A 17,379-nucleotide genomic window follows, 5' to 3' on the forward strand; every position below is an offset into this window, starting at 1 on the left:
AAGACACAGGCGTTCTTCTTAACTCAGTTGCCGGAGAGGAAGGAAACCCTTCAAGGATTTCTCCATGAGGCCAATGGTGACTTTAAAATAGTTACAGAGTTGAATGCCTGTGATAGGAGAAAACTGAGGATGGACTAACAACATAGTAGTTACTCCACAATACTAACCTAATTGAAAATAAGGAAGGCTGTACAGAATACAAATCTTCCAAAACATGCATCCAGTTTGCAGCATGGCACTAAAGTAATAATGCAAATAAATGTGGCAAAGCAATTCACTTTTTGTCCTGAATACAAAGTGTTATGTTTGGGTAAAATCCAATACAAAGCATTTATTATTTTACCTTTATTTAACTAGGCAAGTCAGTTAAAGAACACATTCTTATTTTCAATGATGGCCAAGGAACAGTGGGTTAACTGCCTTGTTCAGGGGCAGAACGACAGATTTTTACCTTGTCAGCTTGGGGATTTGATCTTGAAACCTTTCGGTTACTAGTCCAACGCTCTAACCACTAGGTCTACCTGCCGCATTACCACTCTCCATATTTTCAAGAATAGTGTTGGCTGCATCATGTTATGGGTATGCCTGTAATCATTAAGGACTGGGGAGTTTTTTCAGGATAAAGAAACGGAATGGAACTAAGCACAGTCAAAATCCTAGACGAAAACCTGGTTCAGTCTGCTTTCCACCAGACACTGGGAGATAAATTCATTTTTCAGCAGGACAATAACATAAAACACAAGACCAAATCTATGCTGGAGTTGCTTACCAAGAAGACTGTGAATGTTCCTGCATGACCAAGTTACAGTTTTGACTTAAATCTACTTCAAAATATATGGCAAGACCTGAAAATGGTTGTCTAGCAATGATCAACAACTAATTTGACAGAGCTTGAAGAATTGTGAAAATAATAATGGGAAACTGTTGCAAAATCCAGGTGTGGAAAGCTCTTAGAGACATACCCAGAAACAGTCACAGCTGTAATCGCTGCCAAAGGTGCTTCTACAAGGTATTGACTCAGGGGTGTGAATACTTAAGTAAATGAGATATTTCTGTATTTCATATTCAATACATTTGACAACATTTCTAAAAACATGTTTTCACTCTGTCAGTATCGGGTATTATGTGTAGATAAAAAAAATGTTTTTTTAAGTCATCCATTTTGAATTCAGGTTGTAACACAAAACATTTAGGAAAAGTCAAGGGGTATGAATACTTTCTGAAGGCACTGTATTGTCATAACTTATGTTCCTCTTCGCCAGCCCAAACAGCTGTTCTGGAATGGCGACTGCACCAAGCGCTGCCAATGCATCGGCCGCAACCTCATCCAGTGCGACCCGCGCCGCTGCAAGGCCGAGGAGGAGTGTGCCCTGCACCACGGTGTGCGTGGCTGCTTTGCCCGGCGCTCGCAGCACTGCGTGGCATCCGGCGGCGGTGTCTTCAGGACTTTTGACGGGGCGTCCTTGCGCCTGCCTGCTTCCTGCTCCTTCGTGCTGTCCACCAACTGCCACAAGCTACCTGACCTCTCCTTCCAGCTCATCGCCAACTTCGACAAGTGGAGCACGCCAAACCTCACCACCATCTCCCACGCATACCTCTATATCAACGAGGAGAATATACTGATTTCCGGGAGCACTGTGAAAGTGAGGAGAAAAGAGGGATAGAGATGGATGGTGGATAGATTAATAGATGAATTAATACATGGATGGATGAGTTTTAGCATCACTTTATAATGTTTATTATGAAAAGAATGCATGTGAAATGTGTGTGTTTGTATTAGTTTGAAGTTAGATGGTGAGTTATGTGTATAGTTATTTTTTTATGTGTACTTAGTCTCACCACGTCAATGCGCGCATGAATATTCGCTTTCTCGTCCTCCTAACCAGGTGAACGGCACACCCGTATCGGTGCCATTCGTCACGGGTTTAATGACACGCGTCTCCACGTCGGAGGGCTTCCTGGTCATCGACACACCACAGGACATCCAGGTGCGCTACAACCGCTTCAACACGCTTAGTATCACCATGGGTCAGCGGCTGCAAAACAAGGTTTGTTGTTTTCCTTAGGGTTTAGAGCATTATATACGCTTTATGTAATGCATTATATGGTTATTGTAAAGCGTCTTTAGGTTTTAGAAAATAACTGTGAGAGCTATAAAAGAGCTATATATTATTATTATTAAGGTGTGTGGCCTTTGTGGCAACTTCAACGGAGACCCCACTGACGACTACATCACCTCCCGCGGGAAGCCAGCCATCAGCGCCCTGGAGCTGGCCCAGAGCTGGAAGACCAATGGCATGCAGAACAGGTGAATTGGAGAGGAGGCATGGGAAGTGGTGACATGGAAGAGATAGACAGTTGTTAAATTGACAGTAACATTTTTTAAAATGTTTTTGCTTATCACACCTAGGATTTTGTGGCTTCCTCCAAGCTGTTTTTAAATTTGTTTGCTGGTTATTTGGCGGTGTCCAGAATCTTCTAGGATTTCTGGAGATTGTTGTGGTGCTAGTTTAAACAGATTTGTGCATTCAAAAGCATGGATGGATCTTCCCATCTCAACCTCTTACCTCCCATCTCTTCACCCTCTCCCCAGCTGTGACGAGACCCAGTACGTGGCACTGGCCCAGTCGTGCGAGAACACGGCCGTGCTTGGCCTCCAGGGCGAGGAGGGATGCCAGAAGCTCACCCAAATGAAGGGCTTCTTCCAGCCCTGCCACGGCCTGCTGGACCCCAGGCCATTCTACCAGTCCTGCTACCTGGACGGCTGCTACAACCACCGCAAGGCCCAGGTGTGCGGCTCGCTTGCTGCCTACGGCGAGGCCTGCCGCTCCCTGGGCACGCTCACAACAAAATGGATCGCGCAGGAGAACTGCTGTAAGGGCACGGGATGGGGACGGTCATGGGGGCATGGTGGAAAGAATGGCTTTCTGGAGGAGGGGTATAAGGGGAGGCACTTGAATAGTGAATGGTGAATAGGTACCAATTTGTGCAGTTTGATAAAATAGTATTTAGAACACTAAGTTCACTAAGAGTTCTAAGAGTTCTGCAGGAGTAAGTCCTTGGACCATTATTGTTCCTACTAAGCTGTACATGCTACCAATGGGCGATGTAACACACAAACATATTTTGCAATGGCTCTCATTGTTTCAAACTTGAGCTACAGTGCCTACTCAAACCCCATAACTTATTCTACATTTTGTTGTTACAGCCTGAATTCAAAATGGATTACATTTAAAAAAAAATCTCACCCACCTACACAAATAGCAAATTGAAAACATATTTTTAGAAATGTTAGCACATTTATTGAAAATAAAATATAGAAAAATCTGATTTGCATAAGTATTCACACCCCTGAGACAATACTTTGTAGAAGCACCTTTGGCGGCGATAACGGCTTTGAGTCGTCTTGGGTATGTCTGTATCAGCTTTGCACATCTGGATTTAGGGATTTTCTCCCATTCTTCCTTGTAGATTTTCTCAAGCTCTGTTAAATTAGATGGGGAGCATAAGTGAACAGCAATCTTCAAGTCTTTCCACAGATATTCAATGGGATTCAAGTCTGGGCTTTGGCTGGGCCACTCTAGGACTGTTTTGGCTGTATGCTTGGGGTCAATGTCCTGTTGGGACATATACTAAACAAAAATATAAATGCAACATGGAACAATTTCATTTTTTTTTACTGAGTTACTGTTTATATAAGGAAATCAGTCTATTGAAATAAATTCATTAGGCCCCAATCTATGGATTTCATATGACTGGCAATACAGATATGCATTTGTTGATCACAGATGCCTGTAAAAAAAAAAAGTAGGAGCGTGGATCAGAAAACAGGTCAGTATCTAGCGTGACCACCATTTACCTCATGCAGTCTAGCGTGACCACCATTTACATCTCCTTCGAATAGAGTTGATCAGGCTGTTGATTGTGGCCTGTGTAATGTTGTACCAGTGAAACACGCTGTTGTACACGTCGATCCAGAGAATTCCAAACATGCTCAATGGATGACATGTCTGGTGAGTATGCAGGCCAAGGAAGAACTGGGAAATTTTCAGCAGCCAGGAATTGTATACAGATCCTTGCGACATGGGGCCGTGCATTATCATGCTGAAACATGAGGTGATGGTAGAGGATGAATGGCATGACAATGGGCCTTAGGATCTCGTCGCGGTATCTCTGTGCATTCAAACTGCCATCAATAAAATACAATTGTGTTCATTATCTGTAGTTTATACCTGCCCATACCATAACCATGGAGCACTCTGTTCTCAACATTGACATCAGCAAATTGCTCGCCCACACGACTCCATACAAGTGGTCTGCTGCTGTGAGGCAGGTTGGACGTACTGTCAAATTCCCTTTAAAAAACTTATGGTATAGAAATTAACATACAATTTTCTGGCAACAGAGAATGTGTTGTGTGACAAAACTGCACATTTTAGATTGGCCTTTTATTGTCCCCAGCACAAGGTGCACCTGTGTAATGAGCATGCTGTTTAATCATGTTCTTGATATACCACACCTGTCAGGTGGATGAATTATCTTTGCAAAGGAGAAATGCTCACTGACAGGGATGTAAACATATTTGTGCACAAAATTTGAGAGAAAGCTTTTTTGTGCATATTGAATATTTCTGCTATCTTTTATTTCAGCTCATAAAACATGGGATTTATATTTTTTTATTTTTTGTTCAGTGTAAATCTTCACCCCAGTCTAAGGTCATTTGCACTCTGAATCATCATCTCATCAATGATTTGCCTGTATTTGGTTCCATTCATTGTACCCTCTATCCTTACCAGTCTCCCAGTCCCTGCTGCTTATAAGCATCCCCATAGCATGATGCTGCCACCACCACGCTTCACAGTAGGGATGGTGTTAGACTGTTAGACAGGTAATGAGTTGTGTACAGTTAAGGAACATTTTGTCTCCTCAGACCACAGAATCTTTTGCCTTTATGGTCTGTCTTTCACATGACTTTTTGCATACGCCAGACGATCGGGGAAATTGGATGCACCTGAGCTCAATTTGTAATATCATAGCCAAGCGGTGATAATACTTTATATCATTTTCAATACATTTGCAAAAATGTCCAAAAATGACTTTGTCATGATGGGTTATTATGTCTAGATGGGTGAGATAAAAATACATTTGATCTATTTTAAATTCCGTCTGTAACACAACAAAATGTGCAATAAGTCAAAGGACATTAATACTGAAGGCACTTTATATACAGGTAACTTGACCTTGGAGCATGTGTTAATGACTGGGTGGCTTGCAGGAAAATGTTTCTTACGTTTATAAAACATAGCATTAGGCTCTTCAAGAATAACAGTTAGTACAATTGGTTGGATGGGGTGGTGTGACAGCTAACATTGTGCCTGGATCTGTCTTTAGCAGAATGGATCTACGACCCCTGTGCAGGAGAGATCTGCACCAACAACACGTGTGAACAGGAAAACGGGGGAGACCTGTGTGGCTGTCCTGAGCTGCCCAACAACGCTGGGGGTGAGTGTGTGGAGGGAGGGAGGGGAGTCAGGGAAGGGGGATGAGCGAGGGGGTGGTGGTAATCGTTAGGCTATACAGGATAAATATATATTTTATCTCTATTTTTAATCTTAATAATGAATTTATCCAGCTCAGTCTTATTTTGATCAAATCTTTTACAAGAATACATTGGTCGTGTTCATTAGGCATGAAATGGGAGTACTATTTGGTATTTTATTAGGATCCCCATTAGCTGTTGGGAAAGCAGCTACACTTCCTGGGGTCCACGCAAAACATGAAACACTGCCTAATACAGAATATTAATAGACAAGAACAGCTCAAGGACAGAACTACTTGCATCCTGACGTGTTGTATCACTGCCTGGTATGGCAACTGCTTGGCCTCTGACCACAAAACACTACAGAGGGTAGTGCATACGGCCCAGTACATCACCGGCGCCAAGCTTCCTGCCATCCAGGACCTCTATACCAGGCGGTGCAAGAGGAAGGCCCTAAAAATTGTCAGACTCCAGCCACCCTAGTCAAGGACTGTTCTCTCTGCTACCACACGACAAGCAGTACCCGAGCGCCAAGTCTAGGTCCAAGACGCTTCTAAACAGCATCTACCCCCAAGACATAAGACTCCTGAACATCGAATCAAATGTCTACCCAGACTATTTGCATTGCCCCCCCCCCCCCCTTCTACACTGCTGCTACTCTCTGTTATTATCTATGCATAGTCACTTTAATAACTTTACCTACATGTACATATTACCTCAATTACCTCGACACCAGTGCCCCGCACATTGACTCTGTACCGGTACCCCCTGTATATAGTTCTGCTATTGCTATTTACTGCTGCTCTTTAATTATTTGTTATTCTTATCTCTTACTTTTTTGGGGGGTATTTTCTTAAAACTGCATTGTTGGTTAAGGTTTTGTAAGTAAGCATTTCACTGTAAGGTCTACTACACCTGTTGTATTCAGCATTTCACTGTAAGGTCTACTACACCTGTTGTATTCAGCATTTCACTGTAAGGTCTACTACACCTGTTGTATTCAGCATTTCACTGTAAGGTCTACTACACCTGTTGTATTCAGCATTTCACTGTAAGGTCTACTACACCTGTTGTATTCAGCATTTCACTGTAAGGTCTACTACACCTGTTGTATTCAGCATTTCACTGTAAGGTCTACTACACCTGTTGTATTCAGCATTTCACTGTAAGGTCTACTACACCTGTTGTATTCAGCATTTCACTGTAAGGTCTACTACACCTGTTGTATTCAGCATTTCACTGTAAGGTCTACTACACCTGTTTGTATTCAGCATTTCACTGTAAGGTCTACTTCACCTGTTTTATTCAGCATTTCACTGTAAGGTCTACTACACCTGTTGTATTCAGCATTTCACTGTAAGGTCTACTACACCTGTTGTATTCAGCATTTCACTGTAAGGTCTACTACACCTGTTGTATTCAGCATTTCACTGTAAGGTCTACTACACCTGTTGTATTCAGCATTTCACTGTAAGGTCTACTACACCTGTTGTATTCAGCATTTCACTGTAAGGTCTACTACACCTGTTGTATTCAGCATTTCACTGTAAGGTCTACTACACCTGTTGTATTCAGCATTTCACTGTAAGGTCTACTACACCTGTTGTATTCAGCATTTCACTGTAAGGTCTACTTCACCTGTTGTATTCAGCATTTCACTGTAAGGTCTACTTCACCTGTTGTATTCAGCATTTCACTGTAAGGTCTACTACACCTGTTGTATTCAGCATTTCACTGTAAGGTCTACTACACATGTTGTATTCAGCATTTCACTGTAAGGTCTACTTCACCTGTTGTATTCAGCATTTCACTGTAAGGTCTACTACACCTGTTGTATTCGGCGCATGTGACAAATACGATTTGATTCAAGTTTGAACACGACCCAAGCCCAAGTCTAGCATCTGTATTCAAGTTAGCTACCGTAGTCTTATGATTCTCAACCCCTGTGTTTTCCCACTAGACGAGGATGACATCATCCAGGCAGAGGTGACGTGTAAGCACGCCCAGATGGAGGTGTCCATCTCCAAGTGTAAGCTCTTCCAGCTGGGCTTCGAGCGTGAGGACGTGAGGATCAACGACCAGCACTGCCCCGGCATCGAGGGAGAGGACTTCATCTCCTTTCACATCAACAACACTAAGGGCCATTGCGGCTCCATCGTACAGGTAATTAACCACAGATCTAGGATCAGTGGATAATTATTAAAACTTGACCTTAATCATTAGGGATTTTATTTTTTTATTTTACCTTTATTTAACTAGGCTAGATCAGTTAAGAACAAATTCTTATTTTCAATGACGGCCTAGGAACAGTGGGTTAACTGCCTGTTCAGGGGCAGAACGACAGATTTGTACCTTGTCAGCTCGGGGGTTTGAACTTGCAACCTTCCTGTTGCAACCTTCCTGTTACTAGTCCAACGCTCGGCTAGTCCAACCACTAGGCTACCCTGTGATAATACAGTTGAAGTCGGAAGTGTACATACACTTAAGTGTACATACACTCAGTTGACTGTGCCTTTAAACAGCTTGGAAAATTCCCCAAAATGATGTAATTGCTTTAGAAGCTTCTGATTGACAGGAGGTGTACCTGTGGATGTATTTCAAGGCCTACCTTCAAACTCAGTGCCTCTTTGCTTGACATCATGGGAAAATCAATAGAAATCAGCCAAGATCTCAAAACAAAAATTGTAGATCACAAGTCTGGTTCATCCTTGGGAGCAATTTCCAAAGGCCTGAAGGTACCACGTTCATCTGTACAAACAATAGTACGCAAGTATAAACACCATGGGACCCACGCAGCTGTCATACCGCTCAGAAAGGAGACGCGTTCTGTCTCCTAGAGATGAACGTACTTTGGTGCGAAAAGTGCAAATCAATCCCAGAACAACAGCAAAGGACCTTGTGAAGATGCTGGAGGAAACGGGTACAAAAGTATCTATATCCACAGTAAAACGAGTCCTATATCGACATAACCTGAAAGACCACTCAGCAAGGAAGAAGCCACTGCTCCAAAACCGCCATAAAAATGCCAGACTACGGTTTGCAACTGCACATGGGGACAAAGATTGTACTTTTTGGAGAAATGTTCTCTGTCCCGATGAAACAGAAATAGAACTGTTTGGCCAGAATGACCATTGTTACAGTGCCTTGCGAAAGTATTCGGCCCCCTTGAACTTTGCGACCTTTTGCCACATTTCAGGATTCAAACATAAAGATATAAAACTGTATTTTTTTGTGAAGAATCAACAACAAGTGGGACACAATCATGAAGTGGAACGACATTTATTGGATATTTCAAACTTTTTTAACAAATCAAAAACTGAAAAATTGGGCGTGCAAAATTATTCGGCCCCTTTACTTTCAGTGCAGCAAACTCTCTCCAGAAGTTCAGTGAGGATCTCTGAATGATCCAATGTTGACCTAAATGACTAATGATGATAAATACAATCCACCTGTGTGTAATCAAGTCTCCGTATAAATGCACCTGCACTGTGATAGTCTCAGAGGTCCGTTAAAAGCGCAGAGAGCATCATGAAGAACAAGGAACACACCAGGCAGGTCCGAGATACTGTTGTGAAGAAGTTTAAAGCCGGATTTGGATACAAAAAGATTTCCCAAGCTTTAAACATCCCAAGGAGCACTGTGCAAGCGATAATATTGAAATGGAAGGAGTATCAGACCACTGCAAATCTACCAAGACCTGGCCGTCCCTCTAAACTTTCAGCTCATACAAGGAGAAGACTGATCAGAGATGCAGCCAAGAAGCCCATGATCACTCTGGATGAACTGCAGAGATCTACAGCTGAGGTGGGAGACTCTGTCCATAGGACAACAATCAGTCGTATATTGCACAAATCTGGCCTTTATGGAAGAGTGGCAAGAAGAAAGCCATTTCTTAAAGATATCCATAAAAAGTGTTGTTTAAAGTTTGCCACAAGCCACCTGGGAGACTGAACTGAAAACTGCTGTTCACAAATGCTCTCCATCCAACCTCACTGAGCTCGAGCTGTTTTGCAAGGAGGAATGGGAAAAAATGTCAGTCTCTCGATGTGCAAAACTGATAGAGACATACCCCAAGCGACTTACAGCTGTAATCGCAGCAAAAGGTGGCGCTACAAAGTATTAACTTAAGGGGGCTGAATAATTTTGCACGCCCAATTTTTCAGTTTTTGATTTGTTAAAAAAGTTTGAAATATCCAATAAATGTTGTTCCACTTCATGATTGTGTCCCACTTCTGGTTGATTCTTCACAAAAAAATACAGTTTTATATCTTTATGTTTGAAGCCTGAAATGTGGCAAAAGGTCGCAAAGTTCAAGGGGGCCAAATACTTTCGCAAGGCACTGTATGTTTGGAGGAAAAAGGGGGAGCTTGCAAGCTGAAGAACACCATCCCAACTGTGAAGCACGGGGGTGGCAGCATCCTGTTGTGGGGGTGCTTTGCTGCAGGGGGGACTGGTACACTTCACAAAATAGAGGAGGGAAAGTTGTGGATATATTGAAGCAACATCTCAAGACATCAGTCAAGAAGTTAAAGCCTGGTCGCAAATGGGTCTTCCAAATGGACAATTACCCCAAGCATATTACCCCAAGCAAAGTTGTGGCAAAATGGCATAAGGACAACAAAGTCAAGATATTGGAGTGGCCATTACAAAGCCCTGACCTCAATCCTATAGAAAATTTGTGGGCAGAACTGAAAAAGTGTGCACGAGCAAGGAGGCCTACAAACCTTACTCAGTTTCACCAGCTCTATCAGGAGGAATGGGACAAAATTCACCCAACTTATTGTGGGAAGCTTGTGGAAGGCTACCTGAAATGTTTGACCCAAGTTAAACAATTTAAAGGCAATGCTACCAAATACTAATTGAGTGAATGTAAACTCCTGACACCCTGGGAATGTGATGAAAGAAATAAAAGCAGAAATTAAGAATTCTCTCTACTATTATTCTGACATTTCACATTCTTAAAATAAGTGGTGATCCTAACTGACCTAAGACAGGGATTTTTACTCTGATTAAATGTCAGGAATTGTGAAAAGCGAAATTCAAATGTATTTGGCTAAGGTGTATGTAAACTTCCGACTTCAACTGTGTATCTGACCCTATATCAGTGATCTCCTTCTACATTAACAACACCACGGGCCACGTGGCTGTATCGTAAAGGTTGCCACAGATCTGTAGTCAGATTATCTTACATTTAATCATAACTAGTCATTAGGGGGATTGAGAAATATCTGATCCTGGAGTAGTGGTTAGTGCTACTTCCACCTACTGGTGCCAAACACATGCCTTAGGCTTGTGACTCATCACCAAGAGGCAATAGGACTTCATTTCATTGGTGAGAAACTGTATAGCCAATAGGGTAGACCTGTCATTTCCTATCGCAAGGGCCAGTAGGGCTCCATGTTACTGAGGAAATCTCTTCCCCGGCCAATAGGCATACTATACTTACTGTAATGATGTTTATTGTCCAGCATATCTGCCATTTTTATTTTCTACCAGTCCAACAGCACACACATCATGTACAAGAACACGGTGTGGATTGAGAGCGTGAACAACACTGGCAACATCATTACCAGGGACAAGACAATCAACGTGGAGTTTTCCTGCGCCTACGAGCTGGACCTCAAAATATCTCTGGAGACCGTGCTTAGGCCCATGCTCAGGTTAGAGGACCTACTTTTTCTCAACTTTCCCCAAATTTTCAGGTTTTCTAATCTAAGCAGGAAATTTGGAATCTTCAAATCATAACTTCCTGTAAACCTGGTAATTTTGGGAGAGTTAGCGGAATTTTGCAACCCTACTGTGATTGTTTTCAATTAAAATGGCCAAAAAGAAACTAAAATAGCTTCATGGCAAAGACTAATTTCTCAAGGAAGAATTTACTAGCACTGTCTGGGAGTGGTCTGAGTGGGAAGGGGAAAACTGAAAACGACCTGTTATTGGCAGAGGTTTGGAACCCTTTTTTCTTATTGGTCTATTAACTAATGTACCACCTGGTCATGTCACCAGGTAGCTCAAAACTCCATCACACCAAAACAGGCTGAAATTTACACTAAAAGGGCATTATCATTTTCACAATTTCACAGAATTATTCCAACCCCATAGTGTGGAAATGTATATAAAACACTAGAAATCAAGTTTTTGACTGCACTAGGCCTTTAAAGGACAAGTTCACTTTTTTTTCTTTTTTTTAACCAAAAATGTATTTGGCATGTTATAGAAGTGTCCAGACACTTTTTTTGCGATTTAACTTGGTTTGGAGAAACCTGCCCACCAGTGATCTACTTTCTCATGCTCGTTGTATGTTCATGTTGTACACATGAAATTGTGTCATTACAACTTTATCCGCAACGTTATAGCATTCCGTTGGTCTCAAGCGATACTTCTCTGTGTAGCCTGCGCATGCGTGTACAGAAAAGTACTGCTCCACACAAGACCAATGTTTTCCATCGCCTGACTTGTTATAGAGTTTATTCAATGATGTCCCTCAATGATATCCCTCACCTTCTCTCCCCCTTCCCGAATCTCTCTCTCCCTAAACCCTTTCTCCAGTGTGATCAACCTCACCCTCCCCACCCAGGAGGGTAACTTCATCACTAAGATGGCACTGTACAAGAACTCGTCGTACCACCAGCCGTACCGCGAGGGCGAGGTGGTGCTGAGCACGCGGGACATCCTCTTCGTGGGGGTGTTTGTGGAGGGAGCTGACGAGAACCAGCTCATCCTTATCGTCAATATGTGCTGGGCCACGCCGTCCCGCTACAGCAGCGACCGGCTCCGCTACATCATCATAGAAAGAGGGTAGGCTCAAAATAACATACCACATGTCTGCAGCCAATATAGAACCCTATCCCCTATAACTTGCACAAATGACAGACAGACGTTAGGAACAGACGTTAGGTTGTATTGTACGAAAACAAAGGACCACACTACCTTCTCTTTCTTTATCTATGAAGTTGTCCCAACATCAAGGATAACACCATTGGCATGGCTGAGAACGGGGTGTCCCTCACCTGCCGCTTCCACGTCACAGTCTTCAAGTTCATTGGGGACTATGACGAGGTCCACCTCCACTGTGACGTGTCGCTGTGTGACCACGAGATCAATGCCTGCAAAGTGGTGAGGAAACCCTGAACATGGTGATGAATACTGAATTAAATACGGAACCAGTTTTGTCTTTGTCCAGTTTTTATAAGCGGCAAATGATAACAAATCTAACATGTTGTGAAGCATGCTTAGAATAGCTAAGCTTACAATGGCTATGTTATGCCACCTTAATACAAGTGTGTGTGTGTGTGTGTGTGTGTGTGTAGAACTGTCCCCACAACAGGAGGATGTACACGGACTACAGCAATCACAAGGAGCAGATCCTCACTGTAGGACCCATCAGAAGGAGAGGTACAGATGAGTGTTGCCCTAGTGTGTGTGTGCGTGCATGTATGTGATACAGACATGTCGCCTTAGTGTATGCATGCACTTGTGTAAATACCAGTATGTGTGCGATTCACAATTTTGTGTATATTAGAGTCGGACTGGTGTGAGGTGGGGAACGGGGGCTGTGAGCAGATCTGCACCAGTAAAGGGATGGGAGCTGTGTGTAGCTGTGTGACTGGGATGCTGCAGAGGGACAGAAAGAGCTGTAGAGGTAAACACACATCCTATACATTGCTATATGGGTCATTCTATGAATAAAGTGCCTTTTAAGGATTGTAATTTTGTTTAAAAAAAATACTATTTCACATCATTTTAACCTTCTTCGTAACAATATTATCCCATCTCAACAGTGTGACTGGAGTTGCAAAATTCCGGTAACTTTCCCAAAATTCCCAAATCTGGATTTCTGCATAACTTGGGAATTGTGCAAACAAAAATGCACATACACTCTACAAAGGTTGGGGTCAATTCCATTATAATTGACTGAATTTAAATGGAATTTATCCCACGCACTGTACTGTTGGCACACACTCTGTCTTAATTTTGAAGGTACTGTACTTGCAAGTAAGGGATGTGTAGAGGAAGTCCTGTGTAGCTCAGTTGGTAGAGCATGGCACTTGCAAAGCCAGGGTTGTGGGTTTGATTCCCATGGGGGACCAGTATAGGGAGAAAATAAATAATGAAAATGTATGCACTCACTACTGTAAGTTGCTGTGGATAAGAACGTCTGCTAAATGACTAAAATGTCAAATGTAAATGTAGAGTGTGACAAGCACAAAGAGTGTGCATGTGACTTCCTCGTTCAATATTTTACAAGAGTTTTTTTTACAGTATTTACAGTACTTTTTCCTCTGGTATTAACTTGGTGTGTTTACTAGGAAAAATATGTGGTATCAATGGTTACTTTCTGGTACTTATTCAACACAATTGGTAACTACTTGTTACCTAATGATTACCAGTTGTGCTTGTTTTAATCAATCCTCAACAAACGAGCCCGTAAATCATTAATACTGTGTTATTAACATGTTACCGTCTATTTTTAAGTAATACCTGGTCATTTCAGTACCGTAAAGTAAGTGCTACCAAAAAATTATGTTTACCTCCAAAGGCACTGGGGTTCTCTTATGTACGGGACCTCCTATGTGTGCACATGCTTAATCATAGAATTACATTTAGAATCCCTATTACTTCAGTAGGATCTCTGTGGGCCTAGTCGTAAAGATTTATAATTTCACTTTTTAAATGTATTACATTTTATTGTGTCATAAACACAACCAGTCTTGATGTTTTTAGTCACTTCAAAGAAGCTCCTTTACTAGGCTACATGTACACGTTCATCCACTAGAAACATATTTCCAGCCTCCAAGCAGTGGTGAATGGAAAGAGACATCTGTTACTCAAACATTTTGTCATTAGGCCAGAATTTATGTATCCACTACTGTCCGCGTGCGTCTTGGTGTCGGCAATTCATCTCTTCCTTGGCAAAATGTCAGTGTTCTCGTCTAACCACATTGCATGTTAGGGCGTAGGCTATACCAACTGTTTACTTGTCCATTCACTCATTTTTCATGCCTCTGACATGTGGTAGCCTAATGATAAATAGTGATGTAATAGCCTCCAGTTTTCTTGACATTTGGTTTTAGTTATTGTGAAAGGCTCATGTTTTACCAGTATGGCGTACCCCCACTATATATTTTGATGGGACGCCGTACCGGACCGCCTTACTTTCACCCCTGCATCTGACCCTTTATTCTGTCCTTCATAAGACATCCTTCTTCATTTATTTTTTATTCCCTCCATCCAGCTGTCAGCTCCAGCGTTGACCTACGACCCCTCGTTCTCCCTCTGGCCCTTAGCACGGTGGTCTCCGTGCTCCATGCTCACTCACACACTTTTCTCTTCTCCTAACACTGGGAGGACAGTTAGAGAGAGAGAGAGACAGATAAAAAGAGAAGAGGAGAGCAATGTAACATGAAATAACAGCAAAATATAGAACAGGCAGCTACACTTCCTGCTCACGGTCACAGAGACATCCACAGCAACCAATCATAGAGACAAGAAGCCCTTCCCTCTGGATGGACTTGACAACAGCAACAACTCACAAGGCCCTGGATCACAACAACAACAACAAGGCCCTGGATCACAACAACTCACAAGGCCCTGGATCACAAAAACAACAACCACAAGGCCCTGGATCACAACAACAACAACAACTCACAAGGCCCTGGATCACAACAACTCACAAGGCCCTGGATCACAACAACAACAACTCACAAGGCCCTGGATCACAACAACAACAACTCACAAGGCCCTGGATCACAACAACAACAACTCACAAGGCCCTGGATCACAACAACAACAACTCACAAGGCCCTGGTTCACAACAACAACAACAACAACTCACAAGGCCCTGGTTCACAACAACAACAACAACAACTCACAAGGCCCTGGTTCACAATGAAAAAAGCCCCCCTAAATAATATTTTTACTCACATAAACTTTAGCACAAGAAAGTCAGTATATTTCATTTAAAAAACAGCTTAGTGAGTTAGTATTAGATAAAGCGTTGTTTTATGAAAGGTGAGGGCATAGTTTGCCCTACATTTATCTTTGATGGCAAAGCTTGGTTTCCAAAATGATTAAAAAATATATTTTATCATTATTTATGTGTAAAGTCTAAGGCTGTGTATGTGAATTGATTACTTGTTCCCCACTCAACCCCTTATCCCCAACTCTGAAAATATTGAATGAGTCTCAATAACATGCAATGTGCTGGTAGATGTGCCTTGACTACCAAAGGGTTTGGTCATGTCACACTGCCATTCTATGTGCCTACTCATGTGCCAGCCTCAATCAGAAACAGTTCTAAAATAATTTGTATGTTCTAAATGATACTCCTAGAAACATTTGATTGAAAAATAATGAATATTGTGAAAGTTAAATTACTTATCAAAATGTTTTTCTTTGTGCACAACAGACATTTTGTAAAAACCGATGCAGGTCCAGTTCTCCAGACCGATATCATTATGAGCAAAAAAGCAATGTGACCTGTGTCAAAATACGCCTACCTAGGCTACTGTTATCAGCATGTGAAATAAGCAATGTTTTTGTACAATGACACAGAAAGAAGCTCATCCCACTCCATATAGCTAGCAATAACCATTTATGTTAGAAAATATTGGAGTATCTCATAACATTTTCATTATGTACAAATGTATACTGAACAAAAATATAAATGTAACCTGTAAAGTGTTGGTCCCATATTTCATGAGCTGAAATAAAATATCCCAGAAATGTTCCATACGCACAAAAAGCTTATTTCTTTCCAATTTTGTGCACAAATTTGTTTACATTCCTGTTACTGATCTTTTCTCCTTTGCCAAGATAATCCATCCACCTGACAGGTGTGGCATATCAAGAAGCTGATTAAACATCATTACACATGTGGACAATAAAAGGCCACTCTAAAATGTGCAGTTTTTTCACACAACACAATGTCACAGATGTCTCAAGTTTTGAGGGAGCGTGCGATTGGCATGCTGACTGTGGGAATGTCCAACAGCGGTGTTGCCAGTGAATTTAATGTTCATTTCTCTACCATAAGCAGCCTCCAATGTCGTTTTAGAGAATTTGACGGTACATCCAACCGGCCCCACAACCGCAGACCACGTCTATGGCGTTGTGTGATCGAGCAGTTTGCTGATGTCAATGTTATGAACAGAGTGCCCCATGGTGGGGTTAGGGTATGGGCAGGCATAAGCTATGGACAACGAACAAAATGTACATTTTATCAACGGCAATTGGAATGCACAGCGATAGATACCGTGATGAGATCCTGTGGCCCATTGTTGTGCCATTCATCCGTTGCCATCACCTCATGTTTCAACATGACAATGTTGCAAGGATCTGTACACAATTTCTGGAAGCTGAAAGTGTCCCAGTTCTTCCATGGCCTGCATACTCACCAGACCTTTCACCCATTGAGCTTGTTTGGGATGCTCCGGATCAACGTGTAAGACAGCGTGTTCCAGTTCACGCCAATGTCCAGCTACTTCGAACAGCCATTGAAGAGGAGTGGGACACCATTCCACAGGCCACAATCAACAGCCTGATCAACTCACGCTGCATGAGGCAAATGGTGGTCACACCAGATACTGACTGTTTTTCTGATCCTCGCACCTACTTTATTTATTTATTAAGGTATCTGTGACAAACAGCTGCATATCTGTATTCCCAGTCATGTGAAATCCATAGATTAAGCCTAATGAATTTATTATAGTTGACTAATTTGCTTATATGAACTGTAACTCAATAAAAATATTTTAAATTGTTTCATGTTGCATTTATATTTTTGTTTAGTAAACATATTGTTGGTACAGGCTTTTCTGTTGTGATATTGTATGAATTTC

At 42.0% G+C, this 17,379-nt stretch overlaps 1 protein-coding gene across 1 annotated transcript in view; it reads left to right on the plus strand.

Annotated features, from left to right (window-relative positions):
* Positions 1–16,269, plus strand: part of LOC110533463 (alpha-tectorin) — a 51,654-nt gene extending 35,385 nt beyond the window's left edge. The window contains exons 14-25 of the mRNA XM_021617692.2: positions 1,263–1,643; positions 1,887–2,048; positions 2,184–2,308; positions 2,594–2,874; positions 5,392–5,502; positions 7,500–7,702; positions 11,036–11,199; positions 12,089–12,337; positions 12,493–12,655; positions 12,850–12,934; positions 13,062–13,181; positions 14,775–16,269. Coding sequence (XP_021473367.2) covers positions 1,263–1,643; positions 1,887–2,048; positions 2,184–2,308; positions 2,594–2,874; positions 5,392–5,502; positions 7,500–7,702; positions 11,036–11,199; positions 12,089–12,337; positions 12,493–12,655; positions 12,850–12,934; positions 13,062–13,181; positions 14,775–14,878 — 2,148 coding nt within the window. The 3' untranslated portion in view covers positions 14,879–16,269. The remainder of the gene's footprint in view (positions 1–1,262; positions 1,644–1,886; positions 2,049–2,183; positions 2,309–2,593; positions 2,875–5,391; positions 5,503–7,499; positions 7,703–11,035; positions 11,200–12,088; positions 12,338–12,492; positions 12,656–12,849; positions 12,935–13,061; positions 13,182–14,774) is intronic.
* Positions 16,270–17,379: the final 1,110 nt, after the last annotated feature.

Source organism: Oncorhynchus mykiss, chromosome 10 (assembly GCF_013265735.2).
Source record: "Oncorhynchus mykiss isolate Arlee chromosome 10, USDA_OmykA_1.1, whole genome shotgun sequence".
Lineage (NCBI taxonomy): Eukaryota > Metazoa > Chordata > Actinopteri > Salmoniformes > Salmonidae > Oncorhynchus > Oncorhynchus mykiss.